Consider the following 20,555-nt stretch of genomic DNA (forward strand, 5'->3'; position numbering starts at 1 on the left):
GCCTACTTTTGGACTTATATTTCATGGAAAGAGAGAAATTTCTGGCTAGGTGCAGTGGCTCATGCCTGTAATCCCAGCACTTTGAGAGGCCAAGGCAGGAGGATCGCTTGAGCCCAGGAGCTCGAGACCAGCCTGAGCAACACAGGGAGATTTCATCTCCATGAAAAAAATAAAAATAATAGGCAGGCCTGGTAGCGCACCTGTGCTCCCAGCTACTCCAGAGGTTGGGGTGGGAGGATCGCTTAAGCTTGGGAGGTTGAGGCTGCAGTGAGCTGTGATCACGCCACTGCACTCCAACCTGGGTGACAGAGCAAAACTGTCTCAGGAAAAAAAATAAATAAATTTCAATCGTAAGCTATTTTTTTCTTTTGTTATTTGCAATTGAATGTAATCCTGATACATTCCTGTTGTTGAAGCTGTTTGCCTGCCTCCCACTAGGAAGCCTAAGGGTCCAGATCCTCCCCCAGTCAGAGGAATGGGGAACTAGAAAAAGAAAGGCAAAGGCACTGCCAGGCAAGAAAACGCTGGGTCTCCTTCCACAAGTTTGGTAAGTAAGCAAGATACCAGGAGGATAGAATGGTAAGTGAGCCTAGAAATAGATTATTATATACATAGGGTTTATTAAATACATAGAGAACACTGAATGCTAGACTAAGAAATTTGGACTTTATTCTGGAAGTCCCTTGCAATAGGGGACCTTGTCTGTTTTATTTTCTAATGCCTCGCACTTTGTAGAAGCTCAGTGAATGAATATATTCTTTATTAATTTATGCCGTCTGCTTAATAAACAGAAATGTTGGAAGGTGAACCAGTTGGGAGTCACCATCTGATCAACCCCTGTCTGCTTTTTATAAATAATGTAACTGAACCATCATTTACTGGAAGTGGCAATCAACCTGTGAGGAACGGCAAACCAAAAAGTCCACCTTGGGTGTCATGGTGATGGAATTGGGGGCGGAGACCAGGGAGAGCAGCGGGCTAGGATCTCTGAGTCTCCGCAACATGGCGGCCCTGGAACCACCTGACCGGCAGGAGGCGGAGCTCCGCCCCAGCTCGCCCGGCCCCACCCCGCTCGGCCCTGCCCAGCGCACTCCTAGTCCGGGGCGCAAGGGTTGTGAGGTGTTTGAGCGAAGCGCCTGCGCAGGGCAGCGGCGCGCGGGGCGGAGGCTTTATAACCACTTCGTCGTTGCCGCTCGGCTTCTATCTCCGGGAGGGCGGTTGAGGCGGTGGTGGCGGCGTCGGCGGCGGCCGGGCGCTGGCTGAGGGGCGCTGAGGCGGGAGCTGTGGCGGCGCTGGGCGCCCCTGGCCCCTCGGCCTCTGCGGGCCATGGGCTCCGAGAAGGACTCCGAGTCGCCGCGCTCCACATCGCTACATGCGGCCGCGCCCGACCCTAAGTGCCGCAGCGGCGGCCGGCGCCGGCGCCTCACCTTGCACAGCGTCTTCTCTGCCTCGGCCCGCGGCCGCCGCGCCCGGGCCAAGCCTCAGGCCGAGCCGCCGCCCCCGGCTGCGCCGCCGCCGCCCGCCCCGGCCCCTGCCGCGGCCCAGGGCCCGCCGCCCGAGGCGCTGCCCGCCGAGCCGGCCGCCGAGGCCGAGGCGGAGGCCGCGGCGGCGGCGGCGGAGCCTGGGTTCGACGATGAGGAGGCGGCGGAGGGCGGCGGCCCGGGCGCGGAGGAGGTGGAGTGTCCGCTGTGCCTGGTGCGGCTGCCGCCTGAGCGGGCCCCGCGCCTCCTCAGCTGTCCGCACCGCTCGTGCCGGGACTGCCTCCGCCACTACCTGCGCCTGGAGATAAGCGAGAGCAGGGTGCCCATCAGCTGCCCCGAGTGCAGCGAGCGACTCAACCCGCACGACATCCGCTTGCTGCTCGCCGACCCGCCGCTTATGCACAAGTACGAGGAGTTCATGCTGCGCCGCTACCTAGCCTCGGACCCCGACTGCCGCTGGTGCCCGGCCCCGGACTGCGGGTGAGCGCGGGGGCGTGGCGCGGGTGGCGGCGGGCTGCGGCCGAGGGGCGTGGCTGGGGGCAGCAGGGACCCCGCGTGGGTGTCCCAAGCAGGGAAACCCGCAAGGCGGCAGCTTTGGCGGGGTGGTAACCATCAGGCAAGCCCAGACTAGTGGGGTGAACGCACCCGACACCCCACCCCCTGCCCCAGGGCTCGAGGTGGCTGCTAAGCATTCGGTGAGGGGAAGGGAGCTGTCCATCAAGTTAGGAGACAGGGAGACGCGGTTTTTTTGTTGGGGGAATGCCCTCTGTCCGGAGGTGAGGACAGTATCTTTTTTTTTTTTTTTGGAGACGGAGTCTCGCCCTGCCGCCCAGGCTGGAGTGCAATGGCGCGATCTCTGCTCACTGCAACCTCCGCCTCTCAGGTTCAAGCGATTCTCCTGCCTCAGCCTCCCGAGTAGCTGGGATTACAGGCGCCCGCCACCACACCCGGCTAATTTCTTTGTATTTTTAGTAGAGATGGGGTTTCACCATGTTGGCCAGGCTGGTCTCGAACTCCGGACCTCAGGTGATCCGCCTGCCTCGGCCTCCCAAAGTGCTGGGATTACAGGCGTGAGCCACCGCTCCCGGCCAAGGTGGGGAGTATCTCTTAATGAGAGTGGGGAGGGGATATTTGGCCAAGGAGGGAATGAGAATATTCTGAGGGGGCAGCGCGTCGGAGGGGTGTGTCCACTTGGCTAGGGACAGGCTTAGCAGTGCAGAAGAAGGCGTGTTCTCCCTGACAACCACCGCTGAAAGTTGAGATGGAGGTGACCGGGGAATAGGCTCTGGGGTACCCTGAGCACTATGTGTTCTGTGCCACGCTATCGGGAGGCACTCTGTCGTTCTTACCTTGCTGCCTTGGGTAGGGTGAGGGATAGACAGATACGTTCTTTGTCCAGAGACTCAATGGGGGCACTGAGAAGAAGAATGCCCAGAGGTTGGTGTGATAGGAGAAATTGTGTTTCTGAACCCCTTTGATCTTGAGTTCTTGATGACAGTCTTTTTAATGCACCATGTAGGCTGAATTTTAAAGGGCAGTAAATTAAAATATGCAATATCTGCAGAGACATAATACACCAGATTTTGCTATCTGAAGCATTCAGTGGAGACCTTCCTCGCCCTCCCCGCCTTTAGAAGTCTAATTGTTACTGTCAGTATATCCCATGAAGGGGTTGCACGCAGGAAGAGGGGCTCATTTAAGTAGTTGGGAGTCAGACAGCCATTACCTGTTCTGTGACCTTGGGCAGATAATTTTATTCTTGTGTGTCATGTTTTGGCGACAAAAAGATGCTGGGGACTCCTTGCAGTGTGTAAACGTAATGCTAGTAAAAAGTTGTGTGATCTTTAGCTTCAAAGGAGTTAAGGACTTTTAATTGTAGCCTATATATCAAGGTGGTTTTGAAATCTCCATGATGCTGCTGGTTGTCTCCTTTCAAAAGGAGCTGTCTTAGAGTGTCTAGGAGAGTAGGAAGAGTTAACTTCTGTTTTTAATTCTGCCAAACTTGTTTAGAAATGGGTGTGTTATTTAACCTCACTGAGATGGGGTTTCTAAATTACTTTGAAGTGTTGTGGTCAAAGGAATGGTGTTTATGGTGGCTCACTTTCACTTTCAGTTAATAAGTATCAGGAAGGACCTTTTAGGTTCATGGAACTGTCTATGTCTAGTGATCTTACTGGCCCTCTGAGGTTAATTTATATTAAAGTTTTACAGATACTGTTGATCTATTTTCTTAACCAAACGAATATTAAGAGAACACAGGCCAGGCTCGGTGGCTCACGCCTATAGTCCTAGCATTCTGGGAGACCAAGGTGGGTGGATCACCTGAGGTCGGGAGCTCAAGACCAGCCTGGCCAACATAGTGGTATCCTGTCTCTACTAAAAATACAAAAATTAGCCGGGCATGGTGGTGCACACCTGTAGTCCCAGCTACCCAGGAGGCTGAGGCAGAATCGCTTGAACCCGTGAGGCAGAGGTTGCAGTGAGCCGAGATCAGGCCACTATACTCCAGCCTGGGTGACAGAGCGAGATTCTGTCTCAAGAAAAAAAAAAAAAAAAAACACTGCATAGTTAATTTTGGAATAGTACATTAACTCCTTTCTGAGATGTTTCCTTGAGTTCTAAGAAATGTGGCAGATCATCTTTCTGGAAAAGGTCCCTGTTTGTTTTTTATTTTTCTAAAGTCAGTTTCTGTCTTTGCTCACATCAATAAAAATGCACAGAAAATAATTTTCAAGCTTGGTAACAACTCTCAACTATTTGGAAGTTATTAAAAAATTAGGCCATTTCTTATTTTAGCCAAGTATTATGTTAGTATCCTCCAGATTTTATTTTTTTAATTAGTTAGAAGAATGATAATGATATATATAGTTATATATATAAACAATGTATTTTTTTATATGCGTCCTCTACGGACTTAAGGTGGAGTTTGGGGAAAGAAGAAAGCTGGCCTCTCAATACCTGTGTGCCAGGCATATATAATTTAATTCGATACAACCTTGTGAGATAGGTTTAGGTTTGATATAGTTTTATAAATGAGGAAACTAAAGTTTAAGGAAATTGAATGACTTGTTCAGGGTCATATAACTAGTAAGTGGTGGAACCAGGCTTAGAACAGGGGTCTTAATTCCAACCAATGCCAATATTCCTTCCACTCAGCCCCTGTTTTAAAAAGCATTTGCTTGTCAACATAGCCGCATTATTGAGGATGCTGCTGCTTGGGTGCATTTCATTAAGTGTAGCCTGAGGACAACATCGAGAAAGCCAAAGATAATAGAGTCTAGTTTCCTTTCTGATTCCTGTTGTTAACAGCCTCCTACCTACGTTATTTTTCTTATCTGAAATAGGTCTAATTCTTTCCTGACTTGAGAGGTTTAATGTTTACACGGTGTTTTGAGATCTTCAGTTGAAAGTGGTTATAGGGAGTAACTTTAAAATTCTGTTAGTTGCCAAATAGATGCCTGAGTTCTCCCTTGGGATGTGCCTAGTGGCTTTGCATGTCTTTTTTTTGAGACAGGGTTTCGCTCTGTCACCCAAGCTGGAGTGCAGCAGTGGTGCAGTCACGGCTCACTGCAGCCTCAACCTCCTGGGCTCAGGCGATCCTCCTGCCTCAGCATCTCAAGTAGCTGGGAACACGGGTGCATGCCACCAAGCCCAGCTAATTATTATTATTAATATTATTATTATTATTTGTAGAGATAGGGTCTCCCTGTGTTGCCCAGGCTGGTCTCGAACTCCTGGGCTCAAGCTGTTTTCCCGCCTTGGCCTCCCAAAGTGCTGGGATTATTGCTGCCTCTTTTTAATGCCAGGAAAAAAAATAGCTTCTGTGTTCTTACTGGATGTCATGGTTCCCTTGTTCTGTTTTGAACAGTGTTGTTTTGTTTTGTTTTGTTTTGTTTTAGAGACAGAGTCTCACTCTGTGCCCAGGCTGGAGTGCAGTGGCATGATCATGGCTTACTACAACCTTGAACTCCTTGACTAAAGCAGTACTCCCACCTCAGCCTCCTGAGTAACTGGGATTATAGGCACGAACCACTGCACCCTGCTCCTTTGTTTTATTTTTTTAAAGAAATCGTTCTATTCTTCTGGGGCTGGTAGAGGTCATTGATAAACACTAGAAGAGAAGTCCAAGTCCCAGTTACCTCCTATTCCCATACCTGACCATCTTTACTGCCCACAGATAAAGTTCTTGCCAGCCAAATTGATCAGGTCTCCCCTCTGCCTTGTTTGTATGTGCATTTGGTAGGGTGAGGGGGGCATGTGAGCAATCTTACAGGTTCTGATCATTAGTTTTACTATAATTACTCATAATAACAAGAACACCATACATTCAGAGATTCATGATTTGTTTACAGAATATTTGTAGGATAGAGCAAAGAGTTTTGGATTTTTCTTCTCTTACACTCAAATATGGTTTTATTTTATTCATAAATAAGGGAACCAATTTCAGTGGGAAAACATTCACATTATAATTTTTTTTTTTTTGAGACGGAGTCTCGCTCTGTCACCCAGGCTGGAGTGCAGTGGCACCATCTCTGCTCCCTGCAAGCTCTGCCTCCCGGGTTCACGCCATTCTCCTGCCTCAGCCTCCCAAGTAGCTGGGACCACAGGCGCCCACCACCACGCCTGGTTAATTTTGTGTGTGTGTGTGTGTGTGTATGTTTTTAGTAGAGACGGGGTTTCACCATGTTAGCCAGGATGGTCTCGATCTCCTGACCTCATGATCTGCCCACCTCGGCCTCCCAAAGTGCTGGGATTACAGGCGTGAGCCACTGTGCCCGGCCTCACATTATTATTTAATATACTAAGAACAATATGGCCTAGTATAATCTTAAAACAAGCTGTCAAATGAGATAAAATTAGTTCAAAATACAAATAACTGATTTTTTATAGTTCTTTATAGTCTTCAGACTATAATCTCATTCAGACATAATTTCATTTTAGTCTCATCCAGGTGGATATTGACGTGCATTTTATAAAGGAGAAACCAGTTCAGAGAAGTTTAAACATGGGGCCTAGTGTTTCATTGCTAATAATTGGTACAATTGATCTTTTACGCTTTTGAGTCTCTGCCCAAGTATGTCTTTTCAGAAACCCCGAAGTCAGGTAACTGTAATGTTTTCCTCTCACGTATCCTGTTGCTAATCTTAAAACCCTTTCAGAATCTCTGGGAGACTGACGGGTGAGCAAAGTAGGCAACAGAAATTTCCTGGTGTACAGGGGCAGATCTTCTGTACAGATGAATAAGAAGGGATAAGGCTGTCTTGACCTAAATTCTTTGTGCAGGTCCACCACTCCAGCCTTTCATTGCTGCCTCTGTCCTCTGCAGAATCCTTCCTCCCACCTGATCCCAGGAAACAGTATCAGCTATTGGCCTTCCCAGACAGCTAGACTGGACCATCCCATAAACAGGAAGCTTTTTTCATCCCTAGCACATTTATGAGGGAAGATCAAGCAAGCTCTTTGAGCAAGACAAATTTCAGTCAGTGAAGGAGGATTTTTGCTTTCTGAAGCCTCCCTGAACCTCTTCTCTTGATTTGGCTCCATACCTCCTGTTCCACAACTTTTCCCTGCATTCCCCAACTCCACACCACCCCCTCCTCTTGTGCGCGTACACCAACCTCCATCCCAATACATCTGTCTCAGATTTGCCAAAGTACTTGTACTAAAGGAGAACATCTGTATCACTCCCCTGCCTAAGACTATTCATTGACTACCTAACCTATAAGATGAGTTCTCATTATGTCTTTGAGAACTTATTTGATCTATCCTTATCATTTAAGCTCCTTTACAGTTTCCAACCATCTTTTTTTTTTTTTTTTTTTTTTTTAGATGGAGTCTGGCTCTGTTGCCCAGGCAGGCTAGAGTGCAGTGGTGCAATCTCGGCTCACTGTAAGCTCCACCTCCCGGGTTCATGCCATTCTCCTGCCTCAGCCTCCTGAGTAGCTTGGACTACAGGCACCTGCAACCATGCCTGGCTAATTTTTTGTATTTTTAGCAGAGACGGGGTTTTACCGTGTTAGCCAGGATGGTCTCGATCTCCTGACCTCGTGATCCACCCGTCTCAGCCTCCCAAAGTGCTGGGATTACAGGCGTGAGCCACCACGCCCAGCCATCTCCAACCATCTTTTGATTTTATTTTCTATTTTTCACTCACATCACTATTTCCTAAGGTATGTTATAGGCATTACTTGAAAGAAAAATGTTTTGTGAGGAAATAAGCTTGGAAAATACTGAGTTAAACAAAATAAAACAAGTTTATGAGTTTCTTAAATCTTTAAACATGCTAACATGCTAATATGTAGTATAAATCTTCAATATAATATAATTTCCCCAATTTAGATCACCAGGAAACAGGTTTTTGTTTTTTCTGTAGCATCTTTAAGGCTTAACTTTCCCTAAACTCTTTTAATAGTTACCATGCTGGCCTGCCTTTGGTTAGTGTCCTTATTTAACCATAAACCTTATGCTCTGAATAGATTGAGAGCTCATGTCTCTAGACTAGGATATCTATATTCCAACCATTTCTACAACTTTGTGTACAAAGTCTTTCAATTAGGCTCTAGAAGAGTGTGGTACATAGATGAATTTTGATGAAAAAGATAAATATGAGCAGCATAGTTCTCAGAGGAAGAATAGAGATGAAAGAGATAAGCAAGAATAGTATAGACAGGTGATCATTCAATTCAACAGACAACTATTTTTTGAGATGGAGTCTCGCTTTGTTGCCCAGGCTGGAGTGCAGTTGTGCCATCTCAGCTCACTGCAACCTCTGCCTCTCGGGTTCAAGCGATTCTTCTGCCTCAGCCTCCCAAGTATCTGGGATTACAGGCACGTGCCACAATGCCCAGCTAATTTTTGTATTTTTAGTAGAGACAGGGTTTCACCATGTTGACCAGGCTGGGCTTGAATTCCTGACTTCAAGCGAGCCACCCGCCTCACCCTCCCAAAGTGCTGGGATTACAGGTGTGAGCCACCACACCTGGCTTCAACAGATACTTTCGGAATGATACACTGTTGAACCCTGGGTGAGTACTGGGTATTACAAAAAGAACTTAGACATGGTTTTCTTGATAGGAAGTTTCACCTGGTAGAGGAGACAGATAATTGATACATAGATAGATAGAAAATTATTCAAATGTCATATGATAAATACTAAAGAAAATACGGGTGCTCTTAGATAGATGAAAGAACAATAGAATTTGCATGACAGTTTCAAGAAAGACTTCACAGAGGAGCAGGCATGGTGGTGTGCACCTGTGGTCCCAGCTGCTTAGGAGGCTGAGGTGGGAGGATTAGTTGAGCCCAGGAGTTCGAGACCAGCCTGGGTAATAGCAAGACCCCATACCTGGTAAATGACTAGAGATCAACCTGAAAACGTGGACTGGATTCAGGTTGATAGGCCTGTGTAAGCCATGGAAATAAGTTTTGGGTTGAAGCACTTTTTTTCTTTTTTCTTTTTCTTTGAAGGATTTTAAGCAAAAGAGTAACCTTCTAGAATGGAATTTGGATGGAGTGGGGAATAGGGAGAGCAGATAAGGAGGCTCTTGGAGTTGTCTAGCCTAGAGATGGGTCTTAAATAGGGCAGGAAAAATGAAGATGTTAAGGGTACAGTTCATTGTGACAAGTTGGCGCATGTCTACCACCCTGATGCCTACTAGGGGTCTATTTGTAAATGGGTAGCCTAGTTATGTTACATGACTTGGGGATGGAAAGTACAGACATAATATAGGAACACATTTCTTTAACCACCGAAGTCTATTGGAGCATAATCAAATTTATACTAATGGAAATCTTTCTTTCCAGGGCTGAAGCTAAGTAATGCTGTGGTCTAGCTTGTCACTTTATGAAGTTTCTGAAGATTTAGGAAATTAATAAAATGAGTAAAAGTTGTATGAACTTAAGCAGCAGGGGCTGGGGTGGGCGGTCTGTAGTCTTTTTCTTTTTTATTATTTTTTATTTTTTTGAGATAGGGTTTAACTCTGTAACTCTGTTGCCCGTGCTGGAGTGCAGTGGTGCAATTTCAGCTCACTAGAACCTCAACCTCCCAGGCTCAGGTGATCCTCCCACCTCAGCCTCCTAAGTAGCTGGGACTGCAGGCATGTGCCACCACACGCCACCGCACCCCACCACACTCGGCTAATTTTTGTTGTTGTTGTTATTTGAAGAGAGAGTCTCACTCTGTCACCCAGGCTGGAGTGCAGTGGTGCAATCTCGGCTCACAGCAACCTCTGCCTCCTGGATTCAAGTGATTCTCCTGCCTCAGCCTCCCGAGTAGCTGGGAGTAGCTGGGACTACAAGTGCACGCCACCATGCCCAGCTAATTTTTTTGTATTTTTAGTAGAGAGGGGTTTCGTCACGTTGGCCAGGCTGGTCTCGAACTCCTGACCTCAGGTGATCCACCCACCTCAGCCTCCCAAAGTGCTGGGATTACAGGCATGAGCCACCATGCCCGGCCTAATTTTTGTGTCTTTCGTAGAGATGGGATTTCACCATGTTGCCCTGGCTGGTCTTGAACTCTTGGGTTCAAGTGATCCTCCTGCCTTTGCCTGACAAAGTTCTGGGGTTATGGGCATGAGCCACTGCACCCAGCTGTGTCTGTATTCTTCACAGCATGTAATTTTCTACACCTTTCTTTTAGCTTCTAATTAGCAAGCCTGACTGGTTGGTTAAGCTAAAAGAGCAGAGTAGGAGAGATGCACCAGCATGGGACGTGGAAGAGAAGGAACAAAGTGGACAGGGCAGATTGGGTTTCAAGGATGAGGTATTTTCTTTTCTTTTCTTTTTTTTTTTTTGAGACAGGGTTTAGCTCTATCTCCCAGGCTGGAGTGCAGTGGCACGATCTTGGCTCACTGCAACCTCCACCTCCCGGGCTGTAGCCGTCCTCCCACCTCAGCCTCCTGAGGAGCTGGGACTACAGGCATGCACTACAGGCATGCACCACCACGCCTAGCTAATCTTTGTATTTTTTTTTTTTTTTGTAGAGATGGGGTTTTGCCATGTTGCCCAGACTGGTCTCGAACTCCTGAGCTCAAGCAATCCACCCACCTTGGCTTCCCAAAGTGCTGGGATTACAGGTGTGATCCACCATGCCCAGGCGAGGTTTTTTTTTTCAACTATTCGGGAAGAAGATTACCATATTCAGAACTTAGGGGTTTACCACTAAAGTGGGTTTATATGAAATTTTAGGATTAGGTTATAGTACCTGGCATATGATAAGCCAATAGATACATGGATACATTGAAAAGATTGCTTTAGAGCAGAGTGATGGCCTAGGAGAAGACCTAGAATGCCCTAGGGAAGGTCAAACAACCAAAACAAGAGAAGGTCTCTGTCATTCATGCAACACAGGTATTTTGAGCATGAACCAGTATACTAGACTGAGATTAAAAAGTGGATGATATGTCTCCTTAAGTCCAGTGTGGTTTGGAAGGCAAGCATATAAACAGATAGTTACATTATAATGTAAGTGTTATAAAATAATCGTGCACACCCACGAAGTAGGCAACGAGCTGCCTAGAGAGGTTAAGTATATTTTACAGAGAAAATGACACTTGAGTTGGTTCTTAAATGGGTACTTGTCAGGGCAAGAAGTAAGGACAAGACATTTCTAGGTAGAAGGAATAGAGTATGTAAAAGCCAGAAAGTAGGACAGAGTGTACGATGTTTTTATGCCATATGTCTTTGAGGACAAGGTCTCACATGCAGTTTTAGAACGTGTTCAGCTATGTTTGAATGCGACAAGTACCTGTACCTCCATTTGGTGGAATAGAAGCTAAGGTTTGGAGATTTTTTTTTTTTTTTTTTTTGAGATGGAATTCCTCTTTTGTTGCCCAGGCTGGAGTGCAGTGGTGTGGTCTTGGCTCACTGCAACCTCCGCCTCCCAGTTTCAAGCAATTCTCCTGCCTCAGCCGCCCGAGTAGCTGGATTACAGGCATGCGCCACCATGCCTGGCTAATTTTTGTATTTTTAGTTGAGACGGGATTTCGCCATGTTGGCCAGGCTGGTCTTGAACTCCTGACCTCAGGTGATCCACCTGCCTCGGCCTCCCAAAGTGCTGGGATTACAGGCGTGAGTGACCGCACCAGTTCGGTTTGGAGATTTTAATAGCTTCATGTCATGCAGCATGAGTCAGAGGCAAGAGCTCAGACCAGGTACCCAAAAACAGGAATGCCAAATCTCGTGCCCTGAGTAATTCAGTGTCGTAGTAATAGATTGCTGTGGATTCATGAGTAATTTGGGGTTATTTTACTTCCTTGGCACCAAATTACACACTCAAAATTGACATTGTCAATCCTATCCAATGTTCTTCTTTTTCAAGAAAAAAAAAAAAATGTGGGCTGGGCACGGTGGCTCACACTTGTAATCCCAGCACTTTGGGAGGCTGAGGCAGGCGGATCACTTGAAGGCCAGGAGTTCGAGACCAGCCTGGCCAACATGGTGAAACCCCATCTCTACTAAAAATACAAAAAATGAAGCTGGGCATGGTGGCGGGCGCCTGTAAGCCCAGCTACTTGGGAGGCTGAGGCAGGAGAATCGCTTGAACCCAGGAGGCAGAGGTTGCAGTAAGCCGAGAGCACGCCATTGCACTCCAGCCTGGGCAACAAGAGTGAAACTCCGTCTCAAAAAAAAAAAAAAAAAGAAGAAGAAGTGGGGGCTGGGGGAATGTTAATAAACATTTACTTCTGCCATGTGAGGTAGGAATGGATGATGAAGTGTTCAAGGCTCCCTACTGGCTGTCCACTTAATTTGTATCTTTAGAAGTTGACTTAGTGCTTTTCTGAGGTCATCCAGTAACTTTCCCATTTAATGCAAAATAACAAGCTAGTCACTGTCTTGAGGAGACACGTTGTTTATCTTTAGTAGTTATTTTGCAGCTAGGTGGGGTAAATTTGCTCAGAACTCCTACAGGATATGAATCATTTGCATTCATAGGTTGACCTATTCTCACTTTGTTCTTTCTGAAAAGAGTTTTAATACAGCCTATATTATATAACATAGGGGATACATTGTCATTTATATTTTCAGCATCATTCTCAAGTAAATTTGCAGAATCTATGATAAACGTGAGAACTTGAGTTGCTATGATTAACATCTCATGTACATTCAAATAAACAAGCAAACTGTAGAATAAATCCCAGAAAATGTTATTAGCTTTTTGTACAAGTTATTTGAGGTCTTTGAATATTGCGGGAGAATATTGGAATAGAGGACAGAGTGCAGATGGCAACATGGAAACCTGCAATTACTGATGTTTTTAAAAATGTGTGTGATAGACCAAGCTTGGTGGCTCACGCCTGTAATCCCAATGCTTTGGGAGGCTAAGGCGGGAGGGTTGCTTGAAGACAGGAGTTCCAGACCAGCCTGGGCAACATAGCAAGACCAACCCTGTCTCTACAAAAAAAAAAAAAAAAAGAAAAAGAAAAAAGAAAAAGTTAGCTGGGCATGGTGGTATGCACTGCTACTTGGAGGGCTGAGGTGGGATCACTTGAGCCCAGGAGTTTCAGGTTGCAATGAGCTATCATCACACCACTGTCCAGAAGCTGGGCGACAGAGTGGGACCTTGTCTTCAAAAAAAAAAAAAAAAAAAAAAAAAAAAAAAACTGTGTGATTAACTTTCATAACTTTCCATTTATTTATTTATTATTTTTTTTAGACAGAATCTCACTCTGTCACCCAGGCTGGAGTGCAGTGGCGCAAACGTGGCTCACTGGAGCCTCAACCTCCCAGCCTCAAGCAGTCCTCCCACCTCAGCCTCCCAAGTAGCTGTGACTGCAGACCTGTGTCACCATACCTGGCTGATTTTTTTTTTTTTTTTTTTTTTTTTTTTTGAGATGGAGTCTCACACTGTCACCCAGGCTGGAGTGACACCCATGGTGGTGCAATCTCTGCTCACTGCAACCTCCACCTCCCAGGTTCAAGCGATTCTCCTCCCTCAGCCTCCTGAGTAGCTGGGATTACAGGCACCCGCCACCATGCCCAGCTAATTTTTTGTATTTTTAGTAGAGACAGCGTTTCACCATGTTGGCCAGGCTGGTCTCGAACTCCTGACCTTGAGACTTGCCTGCCTCAGTCTCCCAAAGTGCTGGGATTACAGGTGTGAGCCACCACGCCAGGCTTTTTTTTTTTTTTTTAAGAGAAAAGGTCTTGCTGTGTTGCCCAGGCTGGTCTAAAAATGCTGGCCTCAAGCGATCTTCCTGCCTCAGCCTCCCAAAGTGCTGAGATTACAGGCATGAGCCATCTCACCTGGCTAAAATTTTATTTTATACAAGTATTATATTTCTTGTTAGAGTAATCTGAGCATTTAATTGACATATTTGGAATTAATCAGAAAGGCTAATAGTTATATAAATATATTGGATTGTTTGTGTGAGACTAATTCTTGGTAAATGAACATGAACTACTAGAAATGGTCGACATTAGTGCTGATAAATTCTGAATCTTTACATGAAGAATATGTGTCACAGTTGAGTGCAGTGGCTCACACCTGTAATCCCAACACTTTGAGAAGCCAAGACAGGCAAATCACCAGAGGTCAGGAGTTGAAGACCAGCCTTGCCAACATGGTGAAGCCCTCTCTCTACTAAAAAAAAAAAAAAAGCCGGGCGTGGTGGCGGGCGCCTGTAATCCCAGCTACTCGGGAGGCTGAGGCAGGAGAATCACTTGAACTTGGGAGAAGATTGCAGTGAGCCGAGATCACGCCACTGCGCTCCATCCTGGGCGATATAGTGAGACTGTCTCAAAAAAAAAAAAAGAATATGTGTCAGAAGAGAGAAAGGGAGGTATGGCCTTAATGCTATATTAATTTATAAGATAGAGGCATGGTATTCTTGGATTCTGGAGCCTATGACATTTCAAGGTATAGATTTGAATTGAAAAAGTATGGAAAGATAAGATGAGCTTTCAAGAGGGATGCTGATCATAAGTCTTTAGGGTTTATTGTCTCTGTGACTATGGTCAGACCAGCTTCACTGTGGAACTGGAACTTAAGAATGAAAAAGGCAGCACACTTTCCAACTGCCTGACTGCTTGTTGGCCTCACCGGTGGGAGCTCCAGCATCTCCTTTGCTCGAAATGGACCCCAACTGCTCCTGCGCCACTGGTGGCTCCTGCACGTGCGCCGGCTCCTGCAAGTGCAAAGAGTGCAAATGCACCTCCTGCAAGAAGAGCTGCTGCTCCTGCTGCCCCATGGGCTGTGCCAAGTGTGCCCAGGGCTGCATCTGCAAAGGGGCGTCGGAGAAGTGCAACTGCTATGCCTGACGTGGGGACAGCTCTGCTCCCAGATGTAAATAGAGTAACCTGCACAAACCTGGATTTTTAAAAAAATACAACACTGAGCCATTTGCTTCATTTCTTTTTATATTAAATATGTTAATGACAATAAAACAATTTTTACTTGAAGAAAAAAAAATGAAAAAGACTGAGTGCAGTGGCTCACGCCTGTAATCCCAGCACTTTGGGAGGCCGAGGAGGGCAGATCATAAGGTCAAGAGATCGAGACCATCCTGGCCAACATGGTGAAACCCTGTCTCTACAAAAATACAAAAATTAGCTGCGCATGGTGATGCATGCCTATAGTCCCAGCTACTAAGGAGGCTGAGGCAGGAGAATTGCTTGAACCTGGGAGGCGGAGGTTGCAGTGAGCCGAGTCGCGCCACTGCACTCCAGCCTGGCGGCAGAGCGAGACTCCATCTCAAAAAAAAAAAGAATGAAAAGGTAGCATGGTGGCTCATGCCTGTAATTCCAGCACTTTGGGAGGCTGAGGCAGGCTGATTGATTGAGCCCGGAAGTTTGCGACCAGCCTGGGCAATGGGGCGAAACCCCATCTCTATGCAAATTACAAAAATTAGCCAAGTGTGGTGGTGCGCACCTGTAGTCCCAGCTACTCTAGAGGCTGAGGCAAGAGGATTGCTTGAGCCTCGGATGCGGAGGTTGCAGTGAGCCACTGCATTCCACCCTGGGTGACAGTGAGACCCCATCTCAAAAAAAAAAAAAAGAAAAAAGGAATTAAAAAATAAACTTTAGTTTTTGCCATAGCTCTTTATTTCACTAATGTTCTCTTCCTTCGTATAAACAAATACTAATCTCTCTAAATATAGCAAACTATCAAAAGGAAATAGTTTTGTACCCTGTTATTTATGAAACTTACTATGACAAACTACTCCTAAAGCAGCTTCAGCTATGATTGAATAAATGCTGGAAATCCAGGATAAATAAGATACTCCACCTCCACTTTTTAAAGTAAATAAATGATTTGTGTTTTTGGAATCTCAAGAAATTTATAGCCAGGCGTGGTGGCTCACACCTGTAATCCCAGCACTTTGGGAGGCCGAGGCGGGTGGATCACCTGAGGTCAGGAGTTTGAGACCAGCCTGGCCAACATGGTGAAACCCCATCTCTACTAAAAATACAAAAAAAATTAGCCAGGCGTGGTGGCTTGCACCTGTAATCCCAGCTACTAGGGAGTCTGTGGCAGGAGAATTGCTTGAACCTGGGAGGTGGAGGTTGTAGTAAGCCGAGATTACACCACTGCGCTCCACAATCCAGCCTGGGTGACAGAGCAAGACTGTCTCAAAAAAAAAAGTTTACTTTCTCACATGGGATATATTTTACAGTTGGTCAAATGTGCTTGTGTGTGTATATGTGTGTATGTGTATTCTTTTCTCTGTATCATATGTGATAGTGGGGTAGTGCCAAACATTGTTAACTCTGATGAATAATGTCTCTTTTGGTTAGATCATTCTTACCTTACTGGTATCTCTTACTGTTTCCTTACCTAGTTATGCTGTTATTGCCTATGGCTGTGCCAGCTGCCCGAAGCTAACTTGTGAGAGGGAAGGTTGCCAGACTGAGTTCTGCTACCACTGCAAGCAGATATGGCATCCAAATCAGACATGCGATATGGCCCGTCAACAGAGGGCCCAGACTTTACGAGTTCGGACCAAACACACTTCAGGTCTCAGTTATGGGCAAGAATCTGGACCAGGTATAAGTTGGCATTATCTCATTGTCTCTTTATTTGGTATTTCATGATGTGAGCCCATAGCTGAAAGAAATTATCTTATTGTATAACCCAAGGACTCCAAAGGATCAGAGAGCAGAAAATATCATTTGGTAATACTTTCAATATTATAATAAAGATAGCACTTCCCTCTCTGACCATTATAGGTTATCCAACTATATAAAATTGAAATGCAACAAAATTGAATTATGTAGTTCCTACTTTCTTAGTAATATGTCTCAGATTGGAGAGAAATTAGTTCATTTTGTTTTGCTAGGGGCTTTTTCAAAACTTTCATTGTGAACAGAAAGACATTTAATTAGTATTAAACCTGTGCTGTTTGCCTTCAAGCTGACTTAAGTGCCTCACTGCCTTTGGAAGTAGAGTACAGATTGAAGAAAAGGAAACAGTATTAGTATAGATTAATGATTAACCTTAAAAGGAGGAATGTCACACATTCAGCTCCAACCTTGACGAGTCAGAGGAAACCTATTTTAAAATGTCAGTGGATTTATTGCTTTGTACTTTTATTTTGCTGATGTCATTTGGGAGAGGCTAGTAGGAAAGATTTTGCCATTCACTTTTTCCTGGCACAGCATAATTTCCTAAATTGTCATTTTATTAGGATAGTTCATAACTTGCTCTGAAAATTACCAAGTATATGGTACATAGCATACCCAGTTGTTTTTAGGTTTTGAATTTGAAAGTATCATGGGAAGGGATTGTGGGCTGTGTTAACAGCAAATCACAATGATACATGTTGAACCTGAAAAATAAATTTCCCGAACTAAAGTTTTTAAAAATGTAAAGCTAATTCCAGGCTGCAGGCTATTCTTTCTGTAGGATTCTTCTTTTAAATCTGCCAGCCTATTGACTGGTAGAAATTTCATTTTTCTTGGAAACATCTTTCTCCCTAAGGAAATCTCCTTGCTAGAATGTGGTTCAAGTGCTGTGTAAGATGCCAGTTGTTGGGATAGGCAGCTCAATAAGAGACAGGATTCATTTTATGAAAATTCCTGAGGTCTAGACATAGCCAACCTTCCAGTAAAGTGGGTTGTACAATTTGGAGTGTTCAGTGAAGAGTTCTTGACTGCTGCCTCATTTCTTATATATACTCCTAGGAACAATTAAATCAAACTGGATTTAACTAGGGATATTTTTTCTACCCATTCTTCCCCCACTCATAGCAGATGACATCAAGCCATGCCCACGATGCAGTGCGTACATTATCAAGATGAATGATGGAAGCTGTAATCACATGACCTGTGCAGTGTGTGGCTGTGAATTCTGTTGGCTTTGTATGAAAGAGATCTCAGACTTGCATTACCTCAGGTAAGATGGGAAATGCATCCATTCCTTTCGTAGTCTTATTCTCTTACTGATTCAGGGAAAAGGATGTCAAAAAGACACATCCGTTCTCTCATTACAGGTTAAGGAAGCTGTGAAAACTTCTTCTGACATGCTCCTCTAATCATGTTTTCACCAGCTACTATTCTGGTTCTTTCTACCTTTCTTTGCATGCCATATTACAGGTAGTCTGGACTTGCTTTTTCCATTTTGCTGTCTTGCCTCCATGTTCTTTCCTTTGCCTAGAATGCTTTCTGCCTACCTTCCAGTATCCTCCTTTTATCTCAACTTGTTCAGTTCTTATCTTTTAAGAGCCACTTAAATGCCTTTCATCCATGTTGCCTCTCCTTTTTCCGCCTCATTCTTTGACTTTCTTTTATCTTTTGTCATAAATATCGTCAGTACTTTACACTTCACGTACCTATCTTATCTTACTAAACTGTAAGTATCTTGAGGCTAGAGTTGTGACCTTTTTGCAGTTTTTTGCATTTAGTGAGTTCCCAAGGAATTCATTAAGTGAATTCTTTTTTTTTTTTTTTTTTTTAAGACAGAGTTTCTCTCTGTTGCCCAGGCTGGAGTGCAGTGGCTCGATCTCGACTCACTGCAACCTCCACTTCCCAGGTTCAAGTGATTCTCCTGCCTCAGCCTCCTAAGTAGCTGGGATTACAGGCGCCTGCCACCATGCCCAGCTAATTTTTGTATTTTTAGTGGAGGCGGGGTTTCACCATGTTAGCCAGTCTGGTCTCAAACTCGAACCTCAGGTGGTCCGCCTGCCTCGGCCTCCCAAAGTTCTGGGATTACAAGCGCGAGCCACCGCGCCCAGCCTCATTGAGTGAATATTAAAATATTGTTGTGGAGGAGTTAATACTTACAAACAAAATGTTTGCTAATATTTACAAATAAACAAAATGTGTTAATATTTACAAACAAACATTCATTGTGTAAATGAAACACAACACCTTCATTGCCAATTTGTCGAACATTTGAGTACTTACCGTGTGCTAGTCATTGGGGACATAGGGGTGAGTAAGACATGATCCCTATTTTCAAAATTGTTTATCCCTTGTAGTGGAGAAGATAGCACAAAGAGAATGGGCAAAAATGGTTGGGCACAGAAGGGCTGACTGTAAAAGTAGCCAAACTCAGAATACCAAACTGATACAAAGGTTATGATGAGGTCTTTTTATATCCTCTCCCAGGAACATGGTTTGCAGTATCTATTAGGTATGGTAGGACATATGCCAAGAAAACTACACAAATCAGAGTGTTCATTAGTGCAGGGTGCAGTGTGTCTGGATGGGATGTCAAGTGCATAAGGCTATGCAGCATCCCAAGTATTGTCAGTCATGGAAGCTAGATCAGTTTTGGTGGGTTAGGGAAGACAGAATTCAGCAGAGAAGAATGGAAAAGGAATTTCAAGTCTGGAAGCCTGTCTTTACAACAAAAACCAAAAAAGTTAAAGAGCCCAGAGCTCTAATAGTCTGGCCTTGTCCTTTGCTCTCCCTTGTGTAATGTATTCATTTCCCGTAAACTCTTCTGTTAATCACTCTTACTGAAAAGAAGGCTGTTGCTGTTATCAAGCCCTCTGATAATACTAGCTGTATTTGTAATGTTGACATTACATTAACTTCAGTCTGTTTCACCTGCAGCCCCTCTGGCTGTACATTCTGGGGCAAGAAGCCATGGAGCCGTAAGAAGAAAATTCTTTGGCAGCTGGGCACGTTGATTGGTGCTCCAGTGGGGATTTCTCTCATTGCTGGCATTGCCATTCCTGCCATGGTCATTGGCATTCCTGTTTATGTTGGGAGGAAGGTAAGAAAGACATGCTGGTTTCTGTGCTTGTTTCAACTTTAGGTTCGTTGGTAAAGGTTTGAGGGAAATGGGAAGGAGCTATGTTTCAGAGCTGCCTGAAAACCAGCTGGTTCTTAGATAAAAATAACCTTACTTTCTTAAATGGATTTTTATAAACCCCCATGAGATCTGAAAGTTCTTATTAACATCCTGGGCCTGGCTTGTCTCAGTGACTTAAAGGTAGAATGCTGGGCCAGGCATGATGGTTCACATTTGTAATACGTGGCCTAGCACTTTGGGAAGCCAAGGCAGGTAGATCAGTTGAGCCCAGGTGTTTGAGACCAGCCTGGGCAACATGGCAAAACCCATCTGTACCCAAAAAAATAGAAAAATTAGCTGGGTATGGTGGCATGTGCCTACAGTCCCAGCTACTAGGGAGGCTGAGGTGGGAGGATTGCTTGAGCCCAGGGACGTAGAGGTTGCAGTGAGCCAAGATCGCACCACTGCACTCCAGCCTGCATGACAGACTCCAGAAAAAAAAAAAAAGAAGAAGGTAAAATGCTTACTTCATTCTGCTGGAGTTATTTTGTCTCTTTTTGGATTAACTTTGCCTGTATTACTTTATATCTTCCAGGTCTGAGTTAGGTTAAAATTTGATAAAGATGCCTATTTGGGGTGGAGGATATGTTTTAATATAGATAACTTACAAGTGAATATTCACCTGTCCTTTTTTTCTCTGGCAAAAGATTGATGTCCTAACCTGCTGACCTGGATTTTCTTTTTTTATTCTTAGATTCACAGCAGGTATGAGGGAAGGAAAACCTCCAAACACAAGAGGAATTTGGCTATCACTGGAGGAGTGACTTTGTCGGTCATTGCATCCCCAGTTATTGCTGCAGTTAGTGTTGGTAAGCTAGTCAGGACCACATCTCTTCTCT

General features: G+C 45.0%; 2 protein-coding genes across 4 annotated transcripts in view; both read left to right on the plus strand.

The window, feature by feature from the left end:
• Positions 1-996: 996 nt before the first annotated feature.
• Positions 997-20,555, plus strand: part of RNF19B (ring finger protein 19B) — a 28,595-nt gene continuing 9,036 nt past the window's right edge. Inside the window, exons 1-5 of one of the 3 annotated variants that reach the window (XM_034960619.3) lie at positions 997-1,961; positions 16,259-16,464; positions 17,670-17,811; positions 19,476-19,638; positions 20,411-20,525. In XM_034960619.3, coding sequence (XP_034816510.1) covers positions 1,327-1,961; positions 16,259-16,464; positions 17,670-17,811; positions 19,476-19,638; positions 20,411-20,525 — 1,261 coding nt within the window. In that variant the 5' untranslated portion in view covers positions 997-1,326. Of the gene's footprint in view, positions 1,962-16,258; positions 16,465-17,666; positions 17,812-19,475; positions 19,639-20,410; positions 20,526-20,555 lie in introns of all 3 variants that reach the window. The other 2 variants (XM_003812538.5, XM_008964983.4) reach the window with 2 other exon arrangements.
• LOC103785106 (metallothionein-1E) lies at positions 14,469-14,880 on the plus strand. Its single transcript, XM_034960623.3, has one exon. The coding sequence runs from the start codon at positions 14,553-14,555 to the stop codon at positions 14,736-14,738; it is 186 nt and encodes a 61-aa protein (XP_034816514.1). The 5' UTR covers positions 14,469-14,552; the 3' UTR covers positions 14,739-14,880.

The sequence above is a fragment of the Pan paniscus genome, chromosome 1, assembly GCF_029289425.2.
Source record: "Pan paniscus chromosome 1, NHGRI_mPanPan1-v2.0_pri, whole genome shotgun sequence".
NCBI lineage: Eukaryota > Metazoa > Chordata > Mammalia > Primates > Hominidae > Pan > Pan paniscus.

Excerpts from the sequence above, each read along its gene's own strand:
- LOC103785106 (XM_034960623.3), top strand. The coding sequence starts at position 14,553 with ATGGACCCCAACTGCTCCTGCGCCACTGGTGGCTCCTGCACGTGCGCC.